Genomic DNA, 23,281 nt, shown 5'->3' with positions numbered 1-23,281 from the left:
TTGTATCCCTACACTCACTATGGGTGTAGTAAAATATTTCTGGCTCATACAGGCCTTAGAGGCAATGTCTGCCTGATGCTGGCTTTATCAGCATGTTCAATAGGTTATCCGTTCTAATGCTAATGTGCTTTAGTGCATCATGTTTGTCACTAAGGTTCAACATGTAAATAGTGTAGTGACAGTATGTAAAGTATGATGCAGGAATATACAAGTACTAGAAATCAAGTAGCAGTTTGTCAGCAATTTCAGTTAAGCACAGTAATTATGCAGCAATTAATTATTAATTAAATCGTACGGATACCTGGTTTTGTGAGGGTTGTCACAACGCATGTGTGGTTTCAACGAATTGGTGTAATTCGGTAGTTATATAACGATAAGTTTGAAGTTTATATTGAATACATGCCCACAAAGACCATCAACGACCGCGTGTTGTGGGCATTGAGACAACAACAGATAGTGAACGAATTGTTGGACTTCTTGTTCCAAATGCAGCTGTAGGATCTGTACTTAAAGGTCTCTCTCTAAAAGATTCAACTTTACGGCACGCTTACCTTAATCAATCTTCCATGGAGTCACAGATCTGACAATTGGGCCCATGGATCTTATGCCCACCCGAGAATAACCTCTGGATTACATGTTCTCCGAAATCGATTTGGGTCACGTGTTGAATGATAATATTAGTGAAAAAGTTATTGTCATATTCTTCCTATTCGTACGAGGCACCGTAACCGCCTTCATAATACGGAGACCCATAACCATGATCATAGCTAGACACGACAAACTAAAAAAACAAGGGTTAAATCATAACGGCACATCTAAAAGCCTTCGTAATAATAAGTAAATTTATTTTTACCTCGTTCAGATCTAGCAACAACGGTTGGCGGGGCACAAAAAACTAAAAAAACCAACGGGTAAAAGGTAATGGTAAGTTTAACGTCGAATAGAAAAAAAGTAAATATATACTTACCTCGTTGAGGTCTGGCAACAACGATTCATTATGATGAGGACGAAAGTCGAAAACAACCTCCTCCGCTTGATCATCATTTCCTCTCCCATGGTAAGAATCAAGGACATTTGACCCTTCCTAATACAAACGGTGTGCTAAGTATTACATAAAAAACAAAACAAGTTAAACAAACGTTATACCACACTGCTTTACAGAATAAACGTGCTCGTGTTTGTGTCGGACGACTCACCGAAAATGTGGTTGAACCAAGACATTTTTGTTAGCGAATGTGAATATAACGAAGACGATATATATCATTATCTTCTTGATCGTTTAAATATGGGAAGGAGAATGCAAATTTAGAATTCAATACGGGTCGTATAGGCCCATACGACCCATATAGGGCTTACGTCAATCACTTTATTTCACTTTTGAGTGACAGAAAGCAACCTCGTACCTTCAATACGCATCGTATAGTATACGATGCGTATTAGGGTTGCATGTGAACCCTAGATGTCAGCTTTGAAGTACAACCTAATACTAATACGCATCGTATAGGCCTATACGATGCGTATTACTTTTTATAATGGGGACATTGTCAGCCTTTGACTGACCTTGAAGTTTGAATCAACCCTAATACGCATCATATAGGATTATGCGATGCGTATTGCGATTTAAAATTCCAATGTGTGCCAATAATACAACCCATAAAATAGGAAGATTTATAGCTGATACAAGAACTAAAAGATTCTTGTTAGAAATTAGAATCAACTAAAAAACAAGTACGTTATTAAAGAATTAACTTTAAACGGTTAGACATAAAACCGGGATGAAACGTAACGGCCGGATCTTATAAAAAGAAAATTGAACAACTTAAATTGCATTAAATTTTATCTTTGGTGGGGCTGAAACCCTCGATTCAAGGGAATAACATCTTTTTTTTTAACGGTAACTTTCTTAAGGTATTTACATCCCTAAGTCGGGGATCGTAACCAAGTCTGTTCCAGACTTACGTTGTCTTAACCGGATCCGCGCTGGGAGATGTCAGACTTGGCTAACGGCGTTCGCCCGGAAACCGTACCGTCTCCACACGAGACACCTCGCTGGAGTAACGGCCGGATTAAAACCGGGGCGGCTCAGGCTCGAACTTGCGCAACATTGGCTAACAAGCACTTACCATCATTGCCTGGTCCCCACACCTTTGTTATACCCGGGAGTCGAACCGGGGTCTCCAAGGAAACAAACCGGCCCAACTCCTAACTGAGCTGGGGTGGGGGATAAGGGGATAACATCTTAACCCCAATGGTTTTGTTAATTGGACCCAACCCCACCCCGGATTTTATAAAAATTAACTCACATATATTAAATAAATATGAGTGAATTCTGACATTTTATGTTTTATGTTAAATTTAAATATTTTAACCTTTTATTCTAAGAACATCCGTAATGGTTAATGTCGCTTAAGAGCATTTTTTGTCACATCAGTATCATAACGCTCCTTCAAAAATGTATAATGATTAACGCCCCTTAATGCCTTTTTTATCATTACTTTATATTTTTTTCTTCTTGGCGTTATATTTGAAACTCTCATCCCTCTTCATACCCCTATAACGCCGAGGGGCGGTGTTGAGTATTAGCAAACTCATTCACACCCCTATAATGCCCATTATGCATGGTTTAAACATGTAAATAGTGGGTTTTACTAAATCACGCGATTATTTAGTAATTTAATTTCATAATGAATTTCAGTATTAGCAAATTTCTAAAATCACTAACAAATAAATAAATAAATAAATAAAAAGATATACGTACATACATACATACATACATATAGGTAGGTAGGATTACAAACGAACCGAACTTTTAGCAAACAATTCATGAACCGTCCAGCGGGAAGTTTGCTTGTATTCGTTCGTTTGTATTCGTTCATTTAATAAATGAACGGACACAAACAAGAAATTCCATTCGTCTAACTAAGTGAACGAACATGGACAGAGGGCCTGTTAGTGAAGGTTTGGTAATGTGCTCGTTTATGTTCATTTGTGTTCGGTAACTAGGTTATGTGCGTTTGTTTTTTTAAGATACTATTTTATGTTAATTACATTTATCAAGATTACATTAAGTACTCAAGTATGTTTGGATAATTAGGTTAGTATATTTTGCGTGGATCTACATAATGTATGTAATGAAAAATGTTGATTTTATTTGAAATTTAATATATGTTCATTTGTGTTCGTTTCTTTTCATGAACACTTGTTTGTGTTGGTTTGTATTCCCTTGTGTCCATGAAAACTCTTTGTGTTCGTTTCAATTCATGAACACTTGTTTGTGTTTGTTTTTGTTCATCTGTGTTTGGTACCTAAAATTAACAAACAAACACAAATGAACACAAATCATTTTCTTAATTTCCTTAGTTGATGAACAAGAATAAAATATATCATTCGACACGTGTTCATGAACTGTTCGTAAACGCATATACTTCCTTAACAAACGAACACGGGTTTGTTCGTGTTCGTTTGCAGCCCTAGGGGTGGATGCAATGGGAAACCTTAAAAAAGTGGAGAACCGGGAAAACATCATTTAAAATGTTAAATATATTATAAAAAAATCAATGTAACATGTAAAAAACAAAACGAAAAATGAAACTTTTGTATATAAATACTAGTAGCAGTATTTTTAATTATAAAATTCAAAAAAAAAAAAAAAGCTTAAAAACAGTTAAGAAATGAAAAAAAATACATAAATAACTTTTTTATTAGAATGGCTTCTACACATTTTGTATATGCAAAAGCTATGAATTTTTTTTTTTAATTATGATAAATTTAACATATTAAATGCATGGTTTTTGTGCTCCCTATTTTTTTGAAGTTTTCCTTTAAACCTCTCTCTATCTCTATGTATAAATATATATAGGTAAGTTTGTGTAAATTATGTCTACTCTCAAATAAGGTATTTCTTTTTGCCTTTTATGCCTCTTCTCTATGTTAATTAAAAAACTATATTTATGCATCTTTAAATCCAAAATTTTAAAAGTAAATTGTAGGCATAATCACTTAGCATGTGGATATCACGTGTCATTTATACTAAACTGTATTATTATAAAATGAGAATAATTAAAAATAAATATTTGTTGGAAAGGAGAGTTGTCCAAGTCTAATTTAGAGGTCATGTTTTGAATTTTATATTTCAAGTAAATATATTAAAAGGATAAATTTGATGATGTTCCTCAACATAAACCAAACAGAGCAGTCTATGGACAATGTTTCCAATTAAAATAGTAGACATATATATCCTTTATGGTTTTATTATATTGCATTGTTAGTTTGTGTTTATTACATTTGCACTTGATAGTTTGTATTAAATTTAATATTGTATTTGAACAAACAAAGAAATGTACTAGATTTTATATAAAATGTATTAAAATAAATCTGTAGTATTTTTTAAATGTATATATATATATATGAAATATCACTTGATAGTTTGTATTAAATTTAATGTTGTATTTGAACAAACAAAGAAATGTACTAGATTTTATATAAAATTTATTAAAATAAATCTATGGTATTTTTTAAGTGTACTATATATGAAATATTTTATACCTTCATTAAAATGTATTTATTTGTTTATGTAGAGAATTAGGTGTTTCCCGCCCTCGTTGCGGGATTCTTAACTAATTAAAAAAACAGTACCGTAGTTTTGCTAGAAAGAAAAAGTAAAAAGAGTGTTAGGCAGCTCCTTGACACGATTTTTAGCTGGGGGCAAAATCATATTTTTATTTTTACTTGGGGGAAAAAACAAATTTTTTCCCGAGGGTAAAATCCTAATTTTTATCTAGGGGAAAACCATATTTTTATTTTGCACTGGGGCAAAAAAACGTAATTTTGAATTGAGGGCGATATCGTAATTTTTAACCGAGGGGAAATTCATAAATTTTAGCTAGGGGTAAAAGCATAATTTTATTTTGAACTGGGGGCAAAGATGTAATTTTAAACCGGGGGAAAACCATAATTTTAAAGTGGGTATAAAATAATAAACTGGTATAAAATCGTAATTTTGAGCCGGGAGAAAAACAAAATTTTATTTTGAACTGGGGCGAAAACGTAATTTTGGCTGAGGGTAAAAGCGTAATTTTTTTACTGAGGGCGAAATCGTATTTTCGGTTTAGCTGGGTGTAAAGTCATATTTTTATTTTGAACTAGGGGAAAATCATAATTTTGAACCAAGGGTAAAATCGTAATTTTGAGGTAGGGGAAAACCATAATTTTATTTTTAGCTGGGGCAAAAAAATAATTTTAAACTGAGGGTGAAATCGTAATTTTAAAGTAAGGGAAAAATCGTAATTTTGAGCTGGGTGCAAAAGCATAATTTTATTTTAAACTAGGAGCGAAGACATAATTTTAAACTGTGGGCAAAACCGTAATTTTAAAGCGGGTATAAAATAAAAAGCTGTCGGTAAAATCGTAATTTTTTAACCGATGACAAAATCATAATTTTTAGCTGCTGGCAAAAGGGTTATTATATTTTTTTGTTGGGAGAAAAGCGTAATTTTAAACTGGGGACAAAACCGTAATTTTAAAGTGGATATAAAATAATAAAATTGTTGGTCCAATAGAGGAGGGGTGACCGCCCATTTCGACCAATGATAGGGAAACATTATTATGGTTTTTGTATATGTTGAATGAATAATGAATAATGGGCCAATGATAATAATAATATCGTAGGAAAATAGGGTTAAAACATTGTCTCACGGCTTAACTTAGTACAGAACATTCATGTTGGACCCCCTGCCTCTTGATTAATTGTATCATGTTTATACTTTAAACTGTATTTAACTGTTGATATTGGAGATCCATAAGGCCGTGAACAGGTAAGGCATCACCAGAAACCTTTACAAGCGGTGAGTTTTATGGTTTTTGGAGTATTTGAAGAACCAGAAATGAGGCCATATTCGTATCTAAAACCCCTTTGGTTTCAAAGGTTATCGAGGAAACGAAAGCAATGTCTTTCCTTTGGGTTACAAATCAGGCAAAAAGGGGCGCTATCTCGTGGGAAGATTGGAAGATGTTCAAGTTAGAAGGTTTGGACTAACTGTATCTGTTTAGTTGTTTATGTTGTTTTGAGTTGTGCTCATGTATCTTTCATGATGTTGTAAGCTAGTTCCTTACTGGTAGGTGTGTTTAAATAAAAGTTTGGTTTTGTTAGACGTTAAAAAAACTGTTTATATATATTTATTTTAGTTTAAAGTTACTACTATTTATCCTTTTTAAATGCTTAGAAAGGTATACCAATTTGTGGTGTTATATCCATCTATAACGAGTGAAATTTATTAATGTATTATGAATTTACATCGAGATAGTTGGTAAACGGACAACAAGCTGCGCCGCTACCTCTTTTTGAATAGCAAAACTAAGTCTTTTAAAAACTACGTCCATAGATCTCGGGGTCATAACATTACTATGCATGACCCTTTGAACTCGACTAAGTAGTTCCACAGCCTTTGGCGCCAGAAAACCAAAAGTATCAAAAGCAAATGGGATAAACACGTGTTGGTTGTCAAGGCACGCTTTCTCATGTTTGGTCACTTTACCCGAAGCAGTCTTTAAAGCAGCCTGACCCACCGTAAATGCACTACCCCTAGGCCCACAAGCGGGGAAACCCCTGTTAAATCCACACAGGCATGTTTTCCTCCTACCCATCCAAAGACCAGAATGTCAGCTGGTCGAAGGGTAGATCTCCTTTCCAACGGGTCTGTTAAGAAATTAACAGGAGCCTCATTCTTAGCAGAAATACCAGCGCACCTGAATATGTCAAAAAGGACATCCCTAACCAAATCATGTCGGTATTTGAACCCCGGGAGCTCTCTACAGTGAACTGCATGCTCCCCAAAGGAATTCAAACACGCCTTATGACAAACAGGGCATACCTCATCAACTAGGAATAAATGAATCATAAGGCGATACTTAAGGATAGTACGATACTCCATTGGCGACATATGCTGGCCTAACCCATCTATAGGTATAGCAAGAAGGAAATCTTGTGCATGTGGTGCTCGGAGACACTCAAAAACGGCTTTTTGTCTAACGGTCAAGTCAAACTGTACTTCGATTTCGTGGACAATTTTACTAAAAAGAGCACTCGCCAATGCATGTTGGGCTTTAGGGGGGCGGTGTCCTTATTAGCGAAACCGCTGAAGTCAAAGCTTGGAATCGTATCACGAAGACAAGCCAAAGCACAAACATAATCAGAATCCATACCACATATGCCACTACCTCTTAAGATGTGGTCCTGTAGCACCCACGATTGGACCCTCGAGGCCACAAAAGCATAGGATGAAGCCTCTACAGCCGAATACAACCCCAATCCCCCAAACCTAATAGGTAAAGAGGCAAGTCGCCACTGGAGGTCTCCAAAGAAAGGACCTCCACAAACCACCAATTCCTCAATCGCCTCACGCAAACCTTTGTCAAAGAACAATGCTGCATCTTCCATGTGTACAGGTTGGCACGTCCTCAAGCCAAAGAAAAGCTTGGCAATGCCCATACAGGATCGAAGGAAGAGTAGTTCACTCTGCGGGTTACCTAATTTGGGTAGAAGACGCATCAAATCTACCGCCTTAGCAGCTCTTTTCTTTGCCAACCCACCAATAAAGCTTGCGTCTCTACTAACAGCCCCCCCCCCAAGAAGCTTCACCCCGACTAATGGCCTCCCGATGTCCTTAGGAAATAACCCTACACGAAACTTGCTACGATCACAAGAAGGCCAAAATAGCTCAGTTTTCTTAATATTGAGTTCAAGACTCAATGTTGGACCCGTCACCTTAATGATGTCCAACACTCTAGCCACCTCTTCTGAACCTCCAATGACAGTCCCATCATCAAGATACCAAGCATGAAGGAGAAGCTTGCATTTGTCTCTAATCTGATGCACAAGGGGGTGCAAAACAAGAGCGAAAAGAAGTGGTCCCAATGGGTCCCCTTGCTGAACTCCCGTGGTAGACCAAATGTGCCCATCTCCAAGATACAATCTTGCTGGCTGCCCATATAGAAATTCCACCCACAAAGAAATAGAAGGGCACCTCATCCTGACCTCACGAAGTAAGGCTGATCTATCCACCTGGTTAAAAGCATTAGAAAAATCTACAGTAAGCATTGCAAGAGACCCATCAGTGTGACGTTCACTTAGAACCCTGTTAACACTGAATTAAGTTGTAATAATTTGAAATATATCCAAGTTATAGAAATGCTCTACGAATTGTTCTTTTTGTATGACTATTATTCTATTTTGAATTGAATAGACGACTCTAGTATTCTGTGTTCTTGTTTTCTGGTTCATACTTGATCAAACAAGGTGTTATAATTGATTCAGTTATTCCGCTACAAGACTAAGTGACCAAAACAATCAATTAAGATATTAGCAAGTTAGTTATCAGATTTGATCCAAAAAGTGGTATCAAATCAAGAAACAATTTTTGGAGGTAGATTAGTGTCATGGTAGTCGGTAGATCAAGAAGCAAACCATTGTCACAACCTCAATAGCTGAGGCAGAATACATAGTTACTCATAGTTGTGCACACATACTTTGGATACATAACCAACTCCTGAACTATGAAATGAGGTTTCAAAAGACCCCATAGCAAGTATCAACTCTATCACAAGAACCCAATACAACACTCTAAGAACTCAGGATTGTGCTAAAAAGGTAAGATTGAATTGTTTCGTATTTCTAATGTTGGTTGATAAATAGTACAATGACTAAGATATTGCATATAAGATTCCATATGGCCTAAATCAATATAACATGTGTCGTAATAGTGTTGCTATATTGACTAAGGCATACAATCAGGCGTCTAATGGAAAGTCAAGACACTAAACATAACATGGTTAGTGAATTTAACGTGAATGTATGATATCTATTGATATGGTAAGGTTATGATAGAACCTATTCAATCACTTGACCAACGACTGGCAAGACGCTTAGTATACATAAGAATGCTTAAACTCAAAGATTAGAGCACATGTTTAAACCCATTTATTTTTTTATTTGATTTGGTATTCCACTAATTACACTTCTGTTCATTAACATTTTGAAAAAAAAAACAACTAACTGAACAAGCACTTGTATTTAGTTTTTTTTTCTTGACGTTTCAATATAAATGTCGTTAAAAATGGAGTTATACTCATAATAGACTAATTTTTGTATAATCATTATAGTGAGTGTGGTTTTCGATCAATATAAAACACGTAACTATATCCTTTTGGGCATTACCACTAGTTTATTTTTGGGTTTTCTCTCTTTTGGTTGTTATACTTCAGAATGTATATATATATATATATATATATATATATATATATAGGGGAAGGTTCATTTGAGAAGAAAAATTTATTAAGAATAAAAAGAACAAAAGGGTACAATTGTAAAACAATAATAGTTTTTTTTCTCCTCTCATTTATTATTATGTTTGACTAGTTAATTAGTCATTAAGACTATCATCCTCACACAAAAATTTTTTTGCCAATACACATCAAAAGTTATCCTACACATTTCAAAATTTATTCTACACATATTGAAATTTATCCTGCACAACTCGTAATTTATCCTACACGTCTCGTATTTATCCTACACTATAAATGATTTTTTTTTTTTGAGAAAAATATATATCTTAAAAATAAGTTACAAATTTAATATAGTTAGTTATTAAATATGAAACTACCAATTAATGATGTATGTAAGTTTACCAATATACCCTTATGGTTACATTAAATACAAATATTAAATGAAGTCTAATGAAGCATTCCTATTGGTTGAAATTTCTTCTTTTTTCTTCTTACAAAGAATTTCTTCTCATTTGAACTCTCCACTATATATATATATATATATATATATATATAGTGGAGAGTTCAAATGAGAAGAAACTTTTTGTAAGAAGAAAAAAGAAGAAATTTCAACCAATAAAAATCTTTCATTTTACTTCATTTAATATAAGTATTTAATGTTACTATAAGGGTAATATGGTAAACCTACAAAGATCATTAATTAGTAGTATTCATCTTTAATAGATAACTACATTAAAATTTGTAACTTATCTTCAAAATATATATTTTTTCAAAAAAATAAAATAAAATAATTTAGAGTGTATGATAAATTACAATGTGTATATGATAAATTACGGGTTGTGTAGGAGAAATTTCAACATGTGTAGGGTAAATTGCGAAAGGTGTAGGGTAACTTTTGATGTGTGTAGTAAAAAAACATTAGTGTGAAGAATGATAGTTTTTATGACTAATTAATTAGTCAAAGATGATAATAAATGAGATAAATGAAAAAGTATTTAATGTTTTACAACTATACCTTTTGTTCTTTTTCTTCTCAATTAATTTTTCTTCTCAAATAAACCTTCCCCTATATATATATATATAGGGGAGGGTTATTTTGAGAACGCTAAATATTGCGAGAACCGTGAGAACGATTGAAAAAACAATCAAAACCAATTTTTTTTTTAATACAAACCTCATTATAATTAAGATACATCATCAAAACAAGAATTTATAACATCAAATAATTCATTTCTCCTTTCAAAATCACTCTTTTTAGATTTTTTACACATGTGTAAATATAACAGATTTACACATGTGTAAATGCCAAACTTACACATGTGTAAATTTTCTTTATTTACGATTTCACGTAAATTTAAACGTGTAAATTGAATTTCTAACATTGTATTCGAATAATAATGATAAGTGTAGAAAAAAAAATTTGAATTTGATTTGTTTTTGACCAAGTTCTCATGGTTTTTTTATTTGTTCTCACGGTTCTCACAATATTTAGCGTTCTCATTTAAACCATCCCCTATATATATGGGAAGGTTTAAATGAGAACGCTAAATATTGTGATAACCGTGAGAACAAATGAAAAAACCGCAAGAACTTGGTCAAAAACAATTCAAATTCAAAAAAAATTTCTACACTAATCATTATTATTCTAATACAATGTTAGAAATTTAATTTACACGTTTAAAATTCATAAATAAAGAAAATTTACACATGTGTAAGTTTGCCATTTACACATGTGTAAAAAATCTAGATAGAGTGACTTTGAAATGAGAAATGAATTATTTGATGTTGTAAATTCTTTTTTGATGTTGTATCTTAATTACAATGAGTTTTGTATTAAAAAAATTGATTTTGATTGGTTTTTTCATTCGTTCTCACTGTTATCGCAATATTTAGAGTTCTCAAGATAACCCTCGGTTATCTTGAGAACGCTAAATATTGCGAGAACCGTGAGAACGAGTGAAAAAACCAATCAAAACCAATTTTTTTTAGACAAACCTCATTGTAATTAAGATACAACATCAAAACAAGAATTTATAACATCAAATAATTCATTTCTCATTTCAAAATCATTCTTTTTAGATTTTTTACACATGTGTAAATATAGCAGATTTACACATGTGTAAATGGCAAACTTACACATGTGTAAATTTTCTTTATTTATGAATTCACGTAAATTTAAACGTGTAAATTGAATTTCTAACATTGTATTCGAATAATAATAATAATAAGTGTAGAAAAAAAATTTGAATTTGAATTGTTTTTGACCAAGTTCTCATGGTTTTTTCATTTGTTCTCACGGTTCTCACAAATATTTAGCGTTCTCATTTAAACCCTCCCCTATATATATATATATATATATATATATATAGAGAGAGAGAGAGAGAGGGGATTATGAGAAAACTAAATATAAATAAGAAAAGGAAAACACTCTAGAAAAACTTAAAAACACACCAAATATTTTTGTTTTGTAAACTTTTTTTTTATTAAAAAACATGATTTTTAATATACAAAAAAACATTTAAAAAAATTAGTATTACACATGTAATTGGTATTGTAACGGTAAGGAAACAAACTTAGAATTCTTGTGTCTTTAATTTGAATCGATATATGTGTTTATTTGTATTTTTATCAGTGTATTATTATCCTTAAACAATTTATCCGATCATACGTTCACAAATCAACAAATATCATAGTAAAAACATAAATACATTATTTTCTCCTCATGGTCCCCTCTTTATAAGATCTCTCTCATATTTTCACATTCACTATGTGAGAGAGAAGGAAACTCCCCTAGACACACCAACCTTAATCAAATGCCTTGCCTCCTCTCATAACTTTCTCTCAACATATACATACACACCTGTCTGTATATATACATACACCTCATCATGTATACAAGTACAACATACCAAATCTTTTCTAATACATGGTACTTTCTGTCTCTTCATTCTTTGCAAAAAGAATGGAGCTTCATTTGAGTCTTGCTATTTCTTCATCATCTTCATCTGCATCTTCTTGTTCTTCAAGATTCGATCCCAACTATAACATCAATTACACCCATGAACATTCGAACAAGAGAAAACATGATGATTATGATGATGATGATAATGATCAAACAATGCCACTTCTTGTGTGGGGCAACTTTTGTTGCAATAAAAGCCACTTGATCATTGAAGAACACCAAGATCATGATGGTGATGATGAAGTTCAGTCGAATTATGTCTTTGTTCATCGAAGGTAAAGAACAATATTATGATTAATGTTTGATGAATTGTGTTTGTTGTTCTTAGTTGATGTTTTTGAAATTCATGATATGCATGCATAGGATTTAGAGAATTGGAAGAATCATATAAAATTTGGTTAAGTAGTGTTGTTCAACATGTGGGGGAAAGAAAAAGAGAGTTTACCATACACTTGCATAATTATCTTATATCTTATGCATGGGCGGAACTACAACCAAGCTTAGGGGTGCCCCCCCCCCCCCTCCTAAAAAGAATTTTGTGTATTATGTAGTCAAAAGTATGATTAAACCCTCTGGTCGCCTTCCCAGAAAATAAATTTTGAGTCTATCACTGATCATGTCGTTAAAACAATACATAGAGACAGTTAGGGTTTTTTAAAATTGATTTTTAGGTTCTTGATAACATTTTTGAGACTCATGATATGCATGCATAGGACTTAGGGAATCGCGAGAATCGCACAAGTTTTTTATGTAGTGTTGTTCATATGTAGTGGCATAGAAAAAGAGAAGTTTAAACTTTACCGTTACAACGATACAAGTATTCATATGGTTTTTAATCACGGTTCTCTATTTAAAATAGTTTGTTAGGTACTTGTTGAAGTTCATGATATGCATGTATAAGATTTAGAGAATCCTGGGAATTGCATAATTTTTTTTACAAGTATTGTTCTTATGTAATGTGATACAAATAGAGAATTTATTTTGCTATTGCATAATTTATATTATATTATATGGTTAAAACAACATGTACAAATATGTATAAGGTTTTTAATTACGGTTCTTTACTTAAAATTGGTTATGTATTTCATGAAACTCCTATGTGCTTGTATATTAATCAGGAATGAATACGATGGTGGTGCAATTGGGTGGCCGCCGATGAAATCATGCACGGAGAACCTTTGCCAACTAACAATGGGAAACGGAGATGGTGTGATTGGTTGGCCGCCGGTGAAATTATGTAGGAAAAAACATTGTCAACTGAAAATGGGAACCGAAGATGGTGGCGGCGGTGGAAGGTCAAAGTCAACTTACTATAAAGTCCATATGGAAGGTATAGAAATTGCAAGAAAGGTTGACCTTAACCTACATCAATCCTACCAAACCCTTGTACCCACCTTGGCCAACATGTTTGGTAAATGTAAGTTTTGAATTCTAGAAAATGCTTGTCTTTCCTATTTATTACAAATTTTGACTTTGAAATGTCAAAGAAATTGAAATTAAGTTTCAAAATGGTTTAGTTATATTTGAAAACGACAAATAAATGTAATTGTTAATAAGTAATTGTTTGACAGTTAGACTTTGAAAGTCAAAATTATGGCTTATTTTGTCATGCTTTGGAAAGATAGGCTTTGAAGATGTGAAACTGACTTACCAAGACCAAGAAGGTGACTGGTTGCTCGCTGGAGATGTACCTTGGGGGTAATTTAGTCATTTCCTTTTATCCGTTTCTATTTCTGGTTATTACAATGTTTTGAAACCAGATCGAACCTAGTCACATCGCTAGTTCAGTTCATATGATATAGGTCAATGTAGGCAGAACTAACTGGTTTTTGTATTTTTAGTTAAGACGACGATCAAACCCTTTTCTTAAAGAAACTTATTTCGTGTTCAGATGATAATTGATTTTTGAATTGGTTTTATATTTAAGATGACTAAATTTTGAACTATTAACTTGTTTATTTTGAAGATTTTAACTCTACCTGTAAGAATTTTTATTTATGGTAGTTTTCATATATTATAAACGGATTATCAAGTCATCTGATTTTCGAAATCTGTAAAACATTGTATTAATGTTTTACTTTTAGTTAGGAAAATTATATCTAACAGATAATTATATAATTTCTTTTTTTGTTTTTCACAGAACGTTCATTAACACAGTTCAACGTCTAAAGTTGCAAAGAAAATAACAACAGATTCTTTGACTTGGCTCGCCGTTTTTGGAATAACTCTATGAGAAACTAAAAAAAAGTGTACAGGAAGTATATATGTTTGAAATGGACTGAATACTCATGGTCTAATGCAAACATTGCTCTCATATTCCCTATAAGATAGATTTTTGTTGTCTTAAACTTCAGTTTAATATTTACTTGGTATAATTTTATTTAAACTTTATTCAACCAAGTTTTAAAGATCACTTTGGATTCGTTGATTATGGGTTGGTCGTAGTTTGAACCACCTTTTTATAAAATAAATTTGTATAATTATGTAAAAAAACATCCTCTTATCTTTAAATCAACACATTATATCTATAAGGTCATACGGTGTACTCTAATATTCGGAGTGTTAAGAGTGACATGGCATGTTAACCGACATTGTACACCATTTCCTCCTTGTGTTAAGGGGTGTTAAAGGGGCTATTTGTTAAAATGTTAACTCGATGTTAGGAGATTGAATTATTATTATTATTCTTCTTTTTCTTTTTTAAACCAAAAACCACTAAAAATACTGTTAGATAGGGTTAACGGGATTAAATTATTTTCTTAAAGTGAGGCAAAGTTAAGTAAGGAAAAATGAATGATGTGACATTTATGTGGCGTTAAACCCCAAGATCTAACATTTGCAAATTTGATTACCAGTGACTTGATAAGATGGGCCACTTGACGTTTTACTATTAGACCATGTGTAGTGGTAATGTCCTTACCCTTAGGCATTTTGCGCCATGTGGCAGCCCAGTCAGCATTGGGGCATTATGGTGCGTTTTCTAAAATAGGTGTAGTGGGGATGTGGGCATTGCGGTGTAATAGGATTAAATTAAAAAAAAAACCATAAAAATGTTATTGGACAAAAAGGCATGGAAACAGATGATTGCCCACTTCAACTCTCGATCCGGCATGGAATAAAGCACGCTCCAAACGATTTTTGCAATAAAAACGCCCACGGGGGCGGCTTCCGGGGCGTGCTCCGGCGTTTTCAACCAAAAAAAACGCCCAATTTTGAACGAGTACGGAAGGTCTTAGGCCACGTTATTATATAGTTGTTTTCTTTTATCTTAGAGTTAACTTGCGTTTTGCTCCCTGTGGTTTGGTCATTTTAACGGTTTTGCCCCAATAGTTTAAAAAATGTCATTTTCCTCCTTGATGTTTCCATTTTATTGCCAGTTTGCTCACGCCTCTTAACTCTATCCAAATTGTCAGTTATTAGAAGGGCATGTTGGTAATTTTGAATATAAGAATTTAAATATTTATTATTAATTCCTTAAATATTCATTTCTATATTTTTGTTTACCAACACCCTTTCTTTCTATCACCTCTCCCTCTCTCTATCTTCTCTCTACCATCCACCACCACTATCACTCCTGATCACACTTTTCATGATTTGGGAGTTCCAAGCTTAGTATAAATAGGTGATCTTGTTGAACTTTTCATCACACCTTCACTCATTCTCTTCTCATCTGCTTTGGAGCTGCTTCTAGACTTTGAAGCCTCCTTTCCTAAGTTCTAAGCTTTCCTACTGAACAGTAGTAGTGTTCCTTCTAGCTCTTTTAAGTGTTATAGTTGGAATTTATACGAAAGACAAGCAAATTGACTATTGCTTTGACTTTCAGTTCTGACCAATTAGGTTAAGTCAAAGTTCAAACTAAACTTTCCTACGTGATCGTTAAAATGAAGGTATTAATCCCCTGTGATTATATCATCTGACCATCACGTTTTGTCACACCTCAACCGATGGCGGAAACATCGGAGTGAGACGAACGAGATTGCTCGAGACTTCATAACGCTAAATGTGACAAGCATTTTAATAAATGATTTCATTTCATTGCTAATAATAAGTACATTGTTGGAAATTGAAATACAACAAGTTTGAAACGAAATGACAACAGTTATCAAATGACTAAACTAATAAACACGAATCTAAATTTGGTGCGTTTCTAGGGATCCTGCTAAGTTCCGTGCATCATCATCATCATCATTATAATCCTGCAACATGTATTAAAGTATAGTTCAATACAAAAGTATTGCGAGTATACAAGTTTTGAGTACTAGCATATAAGTATAAAAGTTTGAATATTAAAGTATAGTTCAATACAAAAGTATTGGCGAGTATACAAGTTTTGAGTACTAGCATATAAGTATAAAAGTTTGAGCAATCCACATAGCGAACTTAGTTTACAAGTATGAATGAATGACTTAACATGACCTCACGAATAAACAAGTCAACCCAAAGTTTACACAAGTATGAATGAATGACTTAACATGACCTCACGAACACGGGCGGTGCGTTACTCCTATAGTGCTATACATGTTAAGGGTAGGCTCGTACAAAGTTAATGACAAGTTATCACAAAAAGAATAAACCCAGAATAACAAATCAAGTATAACGTATTAGCATGTATGTATTGGATTGTTTGTATGATTGCATTAAAGTATGTATGTTGCGTGTGTTTTGTATATGTACACATATTGCACTTAAAAAGTGTGAAAACGGTAAAAAGGGTGTTGAGTATACTCACAATTTTGCAAAAGCTTTCCGATTATCCGTGAGTGACGAGTTGTTTGCGGATAAGGAATCATAGGTAAGGTTATACGGTGTTTAGGTTTGGGATTTAGAATTTGAGCACAAAAGTATGTTATGCATAAAAGTATATCTAGTCTAAGTACTCATTTTTGACACTAAGTTGTATGTGATTTCATGGGTCCTAGTTTTCTCATTAGAATCGTCAACGAGAGACTTAGATTCATAGATAAAGTAGCCTAAGTTTATGACGAATAACCATAAACTTATTATCACCACAAAGTTGGCCATGTTCATATATGTTCATATATTTACATGTTCATGGAGGATTAACTTTGTTATATGATTCACCACTACACAAATCATCACAAGGATGATTCGGAGGGTCATGAATAAAAAAAATAAAACTAAGTAATACATTCTCAAGTAGCCAAGTAAATCCTAACCCGGGTGAACCACCACGAAATGGAAAGAGTTAACTGAGTGTCGGAGGCTAGGCGGGGTTATGTTACTTTGATACTAGGAAGCCACTTGAGTGTTCATACACAAGTTTCACAAGTGAGGTAGTGGAACTAGATTAGAAAGCCAAAGGTCTCACGGTTCACACTTTTATAAGTCACAAGTTCAACCATATGGAAGATGTTGAATCGTGATTGTTTTCAACACTGGGATTATACTATGTATGAACTTAAAGTAAAGAGTTTTGAACTCATAACTTGGTGGAAAACAACGCAAACCCACAACCATAGCCTAAGTTGTGATCTTGGTGGGTGCAAGATTTCACCAAGTTTTAGCAAAGAAAATGAAGATACATGAACATTGTACAAAATAGAAAATAAGTCTTACTTTGGACCTCAAATATGGTGAGGTTTTACCTTAGTTTGCCATGGAAAACTTGTGAAAACCTTCCTAGAGGTTATCCAAGTAAGATAGAAGAAGAAAACAAGTAAGAATGAGTGAAGAAGTGAGCTAGAACTCACTTTAAAAACCTTGAAACTTTCTGCTCAAAATCAGAATTTGTGAGAGTTCTTGAGAGGATTTGATAATGTTTGTGAAGTTTGGAAAGTGAAAATGAGTGTTAGAATGGTGGTATTTATAGTGGGGGATTATGGTTAGGAGTTAAGAGTGTTTTAAATGAAGTTAGGTGGGAGATATGAGTGAAAATGGACCAATCTCGTAACTAAAAACAACATTCTGTGGATTAAGGGTTTTCACAGGCCGCGATAGACATGGCCTAGGGTATCGCGCCCCGTGAAACCCCACTTTAGCAGCACCAAGTTTGATTTATTGCATTTTGGCCCCTGAACTATGATATTCTTATTATTTTATGCTAGAAACTCATAATTAAGCATGTTTTTAGGTATTCTAAGTGTATCAAAGTAGGGTATGAGTATAATGCACGTATAATTGTTAATTTCAAATACTTCAAGTGTCGGTTTTTTATAAAAACGTGTATTTAATGATTGAATGCATGTGAGACAAGTATGTATAAGTATGAATCTTAGTACGATCAAAGCCTCGAATTACAAAGTTGAAAATGAAATACGAATATGATACGAATACAAGTTTCTATAAATAGAAATACGATTACACTTTCTAAATAAGGAAATTACAAAAAGTGAGACGTTACACGTTTAGTAGGTGAAATGAAGAGTCAAACATGTAATTAGTAAAAGTCAAAAATGCAAATTATGTATCTTAGGATAAATGGACTTTTAAGTATTATAACCACAAGTTTTAACATCATAACAGTTTATATAGCACTATAAGACTTATATTAACATGTCTAACTCGTCATATTTAGTTTAGCACTCAATTCCTAGTCGAAAGTCAAACAATTTGACTTCTGCTTTGACTTTTGATTCTGACCCGTTTGGTCAACTTTAAAACCCAATCAAACCTGGCTACATGATCACTATAATATAGGGAATAATCCCATGTGATTGTACCTTATGATCATCACGTTAAAAGGGTCAAATGACGGGTCCAACATATAATTCTTAAAAAGTCAAAAATGACGTTTTAGCATAAAAACAAGTAAATTGGTTCTAAGCTTATGCATTATACATTCTAACTTCAAGAATGATTTTATAACATCATAATATACATATATATATATATATATATGAACATGTCGGGCTCATCATAGACCTATTCGACCACCCGAACCCGTTTTTATGCACGTGACTAGCTATACGAAAATAATCCGTATAAACTAGTCGTAACGGGTCAAATTATTTCAAAACAATTCCAAATCAGAATGATTGGTTAAATAACCGTATACAATGAGGTCTTGCACTCGGAAGGGTGTAACCCACTTTCTATCCGGTCAACGTTTAATCTAGCAGAACCGAGCGAAATTCTAAAGTTAACAGGTCAAGTCAAAAGACCTACCAATGACCCGTAAACGTGCTAACGGATAATAATTTTATTCATTCCGGACTATAGAGCCCTCCAAATAATAGTGCCTAGGATTAATACATTTAATTACGGTTTTGCTACGAGAACCAAATACTCTGTTATAAGACAGCTAGCAAAGGTAAATACTTTTAGCCTATTTGCTTTACCTTGGGATATGGAAATAGCCACTTTGAGTGGGTATTATATAAATGGGCAAATGCTTTCATAAATATAAGAATCTGGTTTAATCCGTATTGCTTGTATACAATTAAACACTTGTGGGGGTTAATGGTACCGTGTCCGAACATCCCGACTCATTAATAGAAATGGTCATATAAAATATGCACGGGGTTGTAGACATACACCTAAAAGACGTTATTTTAAAGAGTGTGTGTACCTTGATCAAGCACCGGCATAGATTTCTGGTCCCCGACTATATTGACAAATATGTAAAACTTGTGACAAGAAATCTATCCCAAGAAATACTAAATGATTACGTACGGGTTTTCATAATATGTATATATATATCAAATGATTTCCAAAAAGAGTCGGTTAATTGTATTTACCAGTGAAGCTGAAGTATTTTCAAAAGATTAAACCACAGGTAATGAACCTTGATCGTAGGCTAGAAACGGTTCGACCAATAAAAGCTTTGGAAATTTGCGAACCCCTGGCTTAAGAGCTACGATCTCCAAAGTCATTTTTATTTGATCCTACCTTGTGGGACTTTTGTACTTAACAACTTGTTACGAATTTTATTTAATATATTTCAAGCTTTTATATTTATTATTTTATCATCCTATCTTCCACTGCCAATTGTGAAACTGTTATCAATCGTCACGCATAAACCCACTGACCGTGCCCACCGAAAACTGGGGTGTGACAGATTAATCCTGTTGTTGTATATGTTTGAGTTTGATTTTGTGATTCAATGTTGTCATTAAAAACCCTAACTTTCAATGTTGTTCTGTATTTGATGATCCTAAAATCCGAAATCGATCACCATATTTATTTTGATTGTGTTATGTTGATCTGATTCCCTTATCCAACATGTTGTTCATACAAGTTAATTGATGATTGGTGATTTTTTTTTATCCATATTTTGTTCATAATGTTATTATGTTTAACAAAACAGAATCAAAATTTTGAATGTTTGAATTCCTTATCCAATGTATTGTTCCTTATCCAGTGTATTTGTTATTGGTTTTTATATTTATTACCGATACGGTTTTGATTTCCTATGTTACATAATAGTCCTTATGTATGATGTGTTTATGTGGTGGTTTTAGTAAAGCTTATTATTTGAATGATATTGAGTTTTAACAAAGATGATCACATTTCCATACATTGTTTTGCATTGTCTTTTGATTTAGAATTTTGTTTAACAAAGATGTATGAATGTGAGAGGTTTTGTGTAAGTAAGTACAATTTATGAGTTTAACAATGATGTATTTTAGGTTTTGTGTAACTAAGTAAAATTTACCATTCTAACACCGATGCATGTATGTGTTAGAATTCTATTGTTTTCATTTTTATTACTTTGTTTGCATTCATATTACTTTGTGTAGATCATGATCAGCCATCTTAGATTTTCCAAAAATATCCAAAGCAGTTTCTAGAAGAGAACACATTGGTTGTATGCATGTTTTTTCATACATTTATTGATTCTTTTTCTCTTTAAAAATTTTAATCTAAAATTATGATATTTAACAGTTTATTACAATGTTGACAGGAAGATGATATCGTGACATTTCCAAATGAACTAGACTCGTGATTGGAAAACTCTTTGCTTTTAAGATTGATGTTATTGCCTCTAATTTAAACAATTAGATGAAGTATATGGGATTACCCATATATCTGATGATGAATCTATTATTTGTGACCTTAAAAATAAGTTTAAGGTTCGCGAGGTAATTCTAACAATTCCAAAGATATCCTATATATCTTTCCATTATTTACTTATATTTAATTTGTATTCCATTGATAACAATTTAACCATTCTTTTATGTATATAAAGGCACATAAACCCGAATAAGTTAAACGAAATTTTTATGAATTCTCTGACATAAATTCTTGTTTACCTTTGTTTTTAACCAAGCGTCTAATTATTGATTATAAGAACGATGTGGATTCTACCTGAAGTTGTGGCTTTTATGATTCCAAATATTGATATATTATTTGTTAACTTCACGTTATTGAAAGCACTTTCATTCCTTATTTTTTTTTATTATTTCTGAGACGTTTTATTTATTTGAATTCATTTTAATCCTTCATGTTTCAAAAATGTTGGAAGAGATGAGATTGTGAATGCCTCATTAAGTTTGTCATATATATAGAGTAAATGTAACTTGCTAAGGTTAACAAAAAACATGAGACAATTTCCATTATATGTTTTACGATGACAATCAACAAAAGTCAAGGAATATCACTATCTAGGCTTGCTTTGTACTTGAAAGTTGAAACAGTCTGTTTTCACTCGTGGTTAATTGGTTATCGCTTTATCAAGAGTAAGAGTCAGAGATGGAATGAAACTAATGATATTAAATAAGGATGGCAATCCTACAGATAAAACAACAAATTTGATGTATACAAAAGCATTAAGCATTGTTATTTTTTTCTTATTCATTTCTTTTAATTCAGTGTACTTTAATATTTATGTTAGCACTTGAACGTTCCTTTCATTAAAAGTGTTAGGGGTTATTTGTTAACCTCTTAATGGAGCTCTTAATGGTTCAGACCTCTTACTGGTTCAGCACTTAATGGTTCAGACTGTTTGTTTCGTGAGCAAATGTCTGAATGGTTCAGAGATTTGCCTCTGAATGGTTAAGAATTATACAGAGTCTGAATGCTTAAGACCTCTAATCTGAATTGGTCAGACATTTACCTCTGAACGGTTAAGCATTATACTGGCTCTTAATGGTTCAGACCTCTTACTGGTTCAGCATTTAATGATTCAGACCTCTTACTGGTTTAGCACTTAACCATTCAGAAGTTGCCAAACAATCCCCTAGATAAAATATTTTATTGTGAGGTCACCTGTGTAACACACAGAAACTTAAGCTAGTTTAATTTATAAATGCACATGGTCACCAACTATTTACTCGATCAGCATAATTTCACAAACCGTAAAGATTTGTTAATATCACGTGAAATGACTATTTTATCCTTCTAATTAAAAAAAATATATAAAAATTATACAAAAACCCATGTCTTCTTCTTATGTCCCGTCAGTCATACAACTATCGGATCCCTTACGATGATGATGAAACCATCTTCACAATTTTTAGAATGACAAAAGAGGTAGATATCAAAGATTGTTATGTAAAACCGATAATGGTTGTTGCTACAACAAATACAAGACCAATGATAGTGGACAGACTAGTTAGGCAAAAGGCTTCAAGGGTTTCAGTTTGTCTAATGCAGGTCCTGGGGTCCTCCCACATTTGCAGCACGTGGGGTTGGATCACTTGTTATTGTTCACTTTTTGATTCTGGATTGAAAGGAATTCAACCCAGAATGTTAATGTTAGTGAAGTTGCAATGTTTGAAGTGAAGAAGAGAAACAAGCTTGAAGCTAGTCCTCAAGAGAGAAGAGAAAGATCAGAGATTAAGAGTAATCTGAGCTGATCCTGGAGTGGAGTGCATGGATGTCAAGGTTGTCTTATATAGGGAAGACATGTACTATTTAGGGGAACCTTTGATTGATGATCCAAGGCTGTAGTGGGGGATTTACCCATTTAGGGGTTGAAGGCTTCGGACCTGCGGGTAAAAGGGAGTTTCTTTTGCACATGTCCCCTTTTTGCGGCTGAGGGAGCATCTCACAAGTTATCAGTGATGTGATTGACCACTGTGCTTGTGTAACAACCCGACTTTTGAAGTCAAAGTATAAGTCAAAGTCAAAGGAAGAAAA

General features: G+C 33.2%; 2 protein-coding genes across 2 annotated transcripts; one reads left to right on the top strand and one right to left on the bottom strand.

The window, feature by feature from the left end:
• Positions 1 to 706: 706 nt before the first annotated feature.
• On the bottom strand, positions 707 to 8,095 carry LOC110944857. The gene is made up of 5 exons (XM_022186502.1): positions 7,082 to 8,095; positions 6,651 to 7,040; positions 968 to 1,084; positions 854 to 895; positions 707 to 781 (listed from the first exon to the last, which is right to left on the bottom strand). The coding sequence occupies exons 1-5, from the start codon at positions 8,093 to 8,095 to the stop codon at positions 707 to 709; spliced, it is 1,638 nt and encodes a 545-aa protein (XP_022042194.1).
• A 4,098-nt stretch (positions 8,096 to 12,193) lies between these two features.
• LOC110864061 (auxin-responsive protein IAA12) lies at positions 12,194 to 14,606 on the top strand. The gene is made up of 4 exons (XM_022113196.2): positions 12,194 to 12,516; positions 13,360 to 13,658; positions 13,867 to 13,939; positions 14,382 to 14,606. The coding sequence occupies exons 1-4, from the start codon at positions 12,206 to 12,208 to the stop codon at positions 14,425 to 14,427; spliced, it is 729 nt and encodes a 242-aa protein (XP_021968888.1). The 5' UTR covers positions 12,194 to 12,205; the 3' UTR covers positions 14,428 to 14,606.
• Positions 14,607 to 23,281: the final 8,675 nt, after the last annotated feature.

The sequence above is a fragment of the Helianthus annuus genome, chromosome 6 (assembly GCF_002127325.2).
Source record: "Helianthus annuus cultivar XRQ/B chromosome 6, HanXRQr2.0-SUNRISE, whole genome shotgun sequence".
In the NCBI taxonomy this organism is placed as follows: Eukaryota; Viridiplantae; Streptophyta; class Magnoliopsida; order Asterales; family Asteraceae; genus Helianthus; species Helianthus annuus.
The sequence above is the reverse complement of the archived record's forward strand: the minus strand, read 5'-3'. Positions and strand labels throughout refer to the sequence as shown.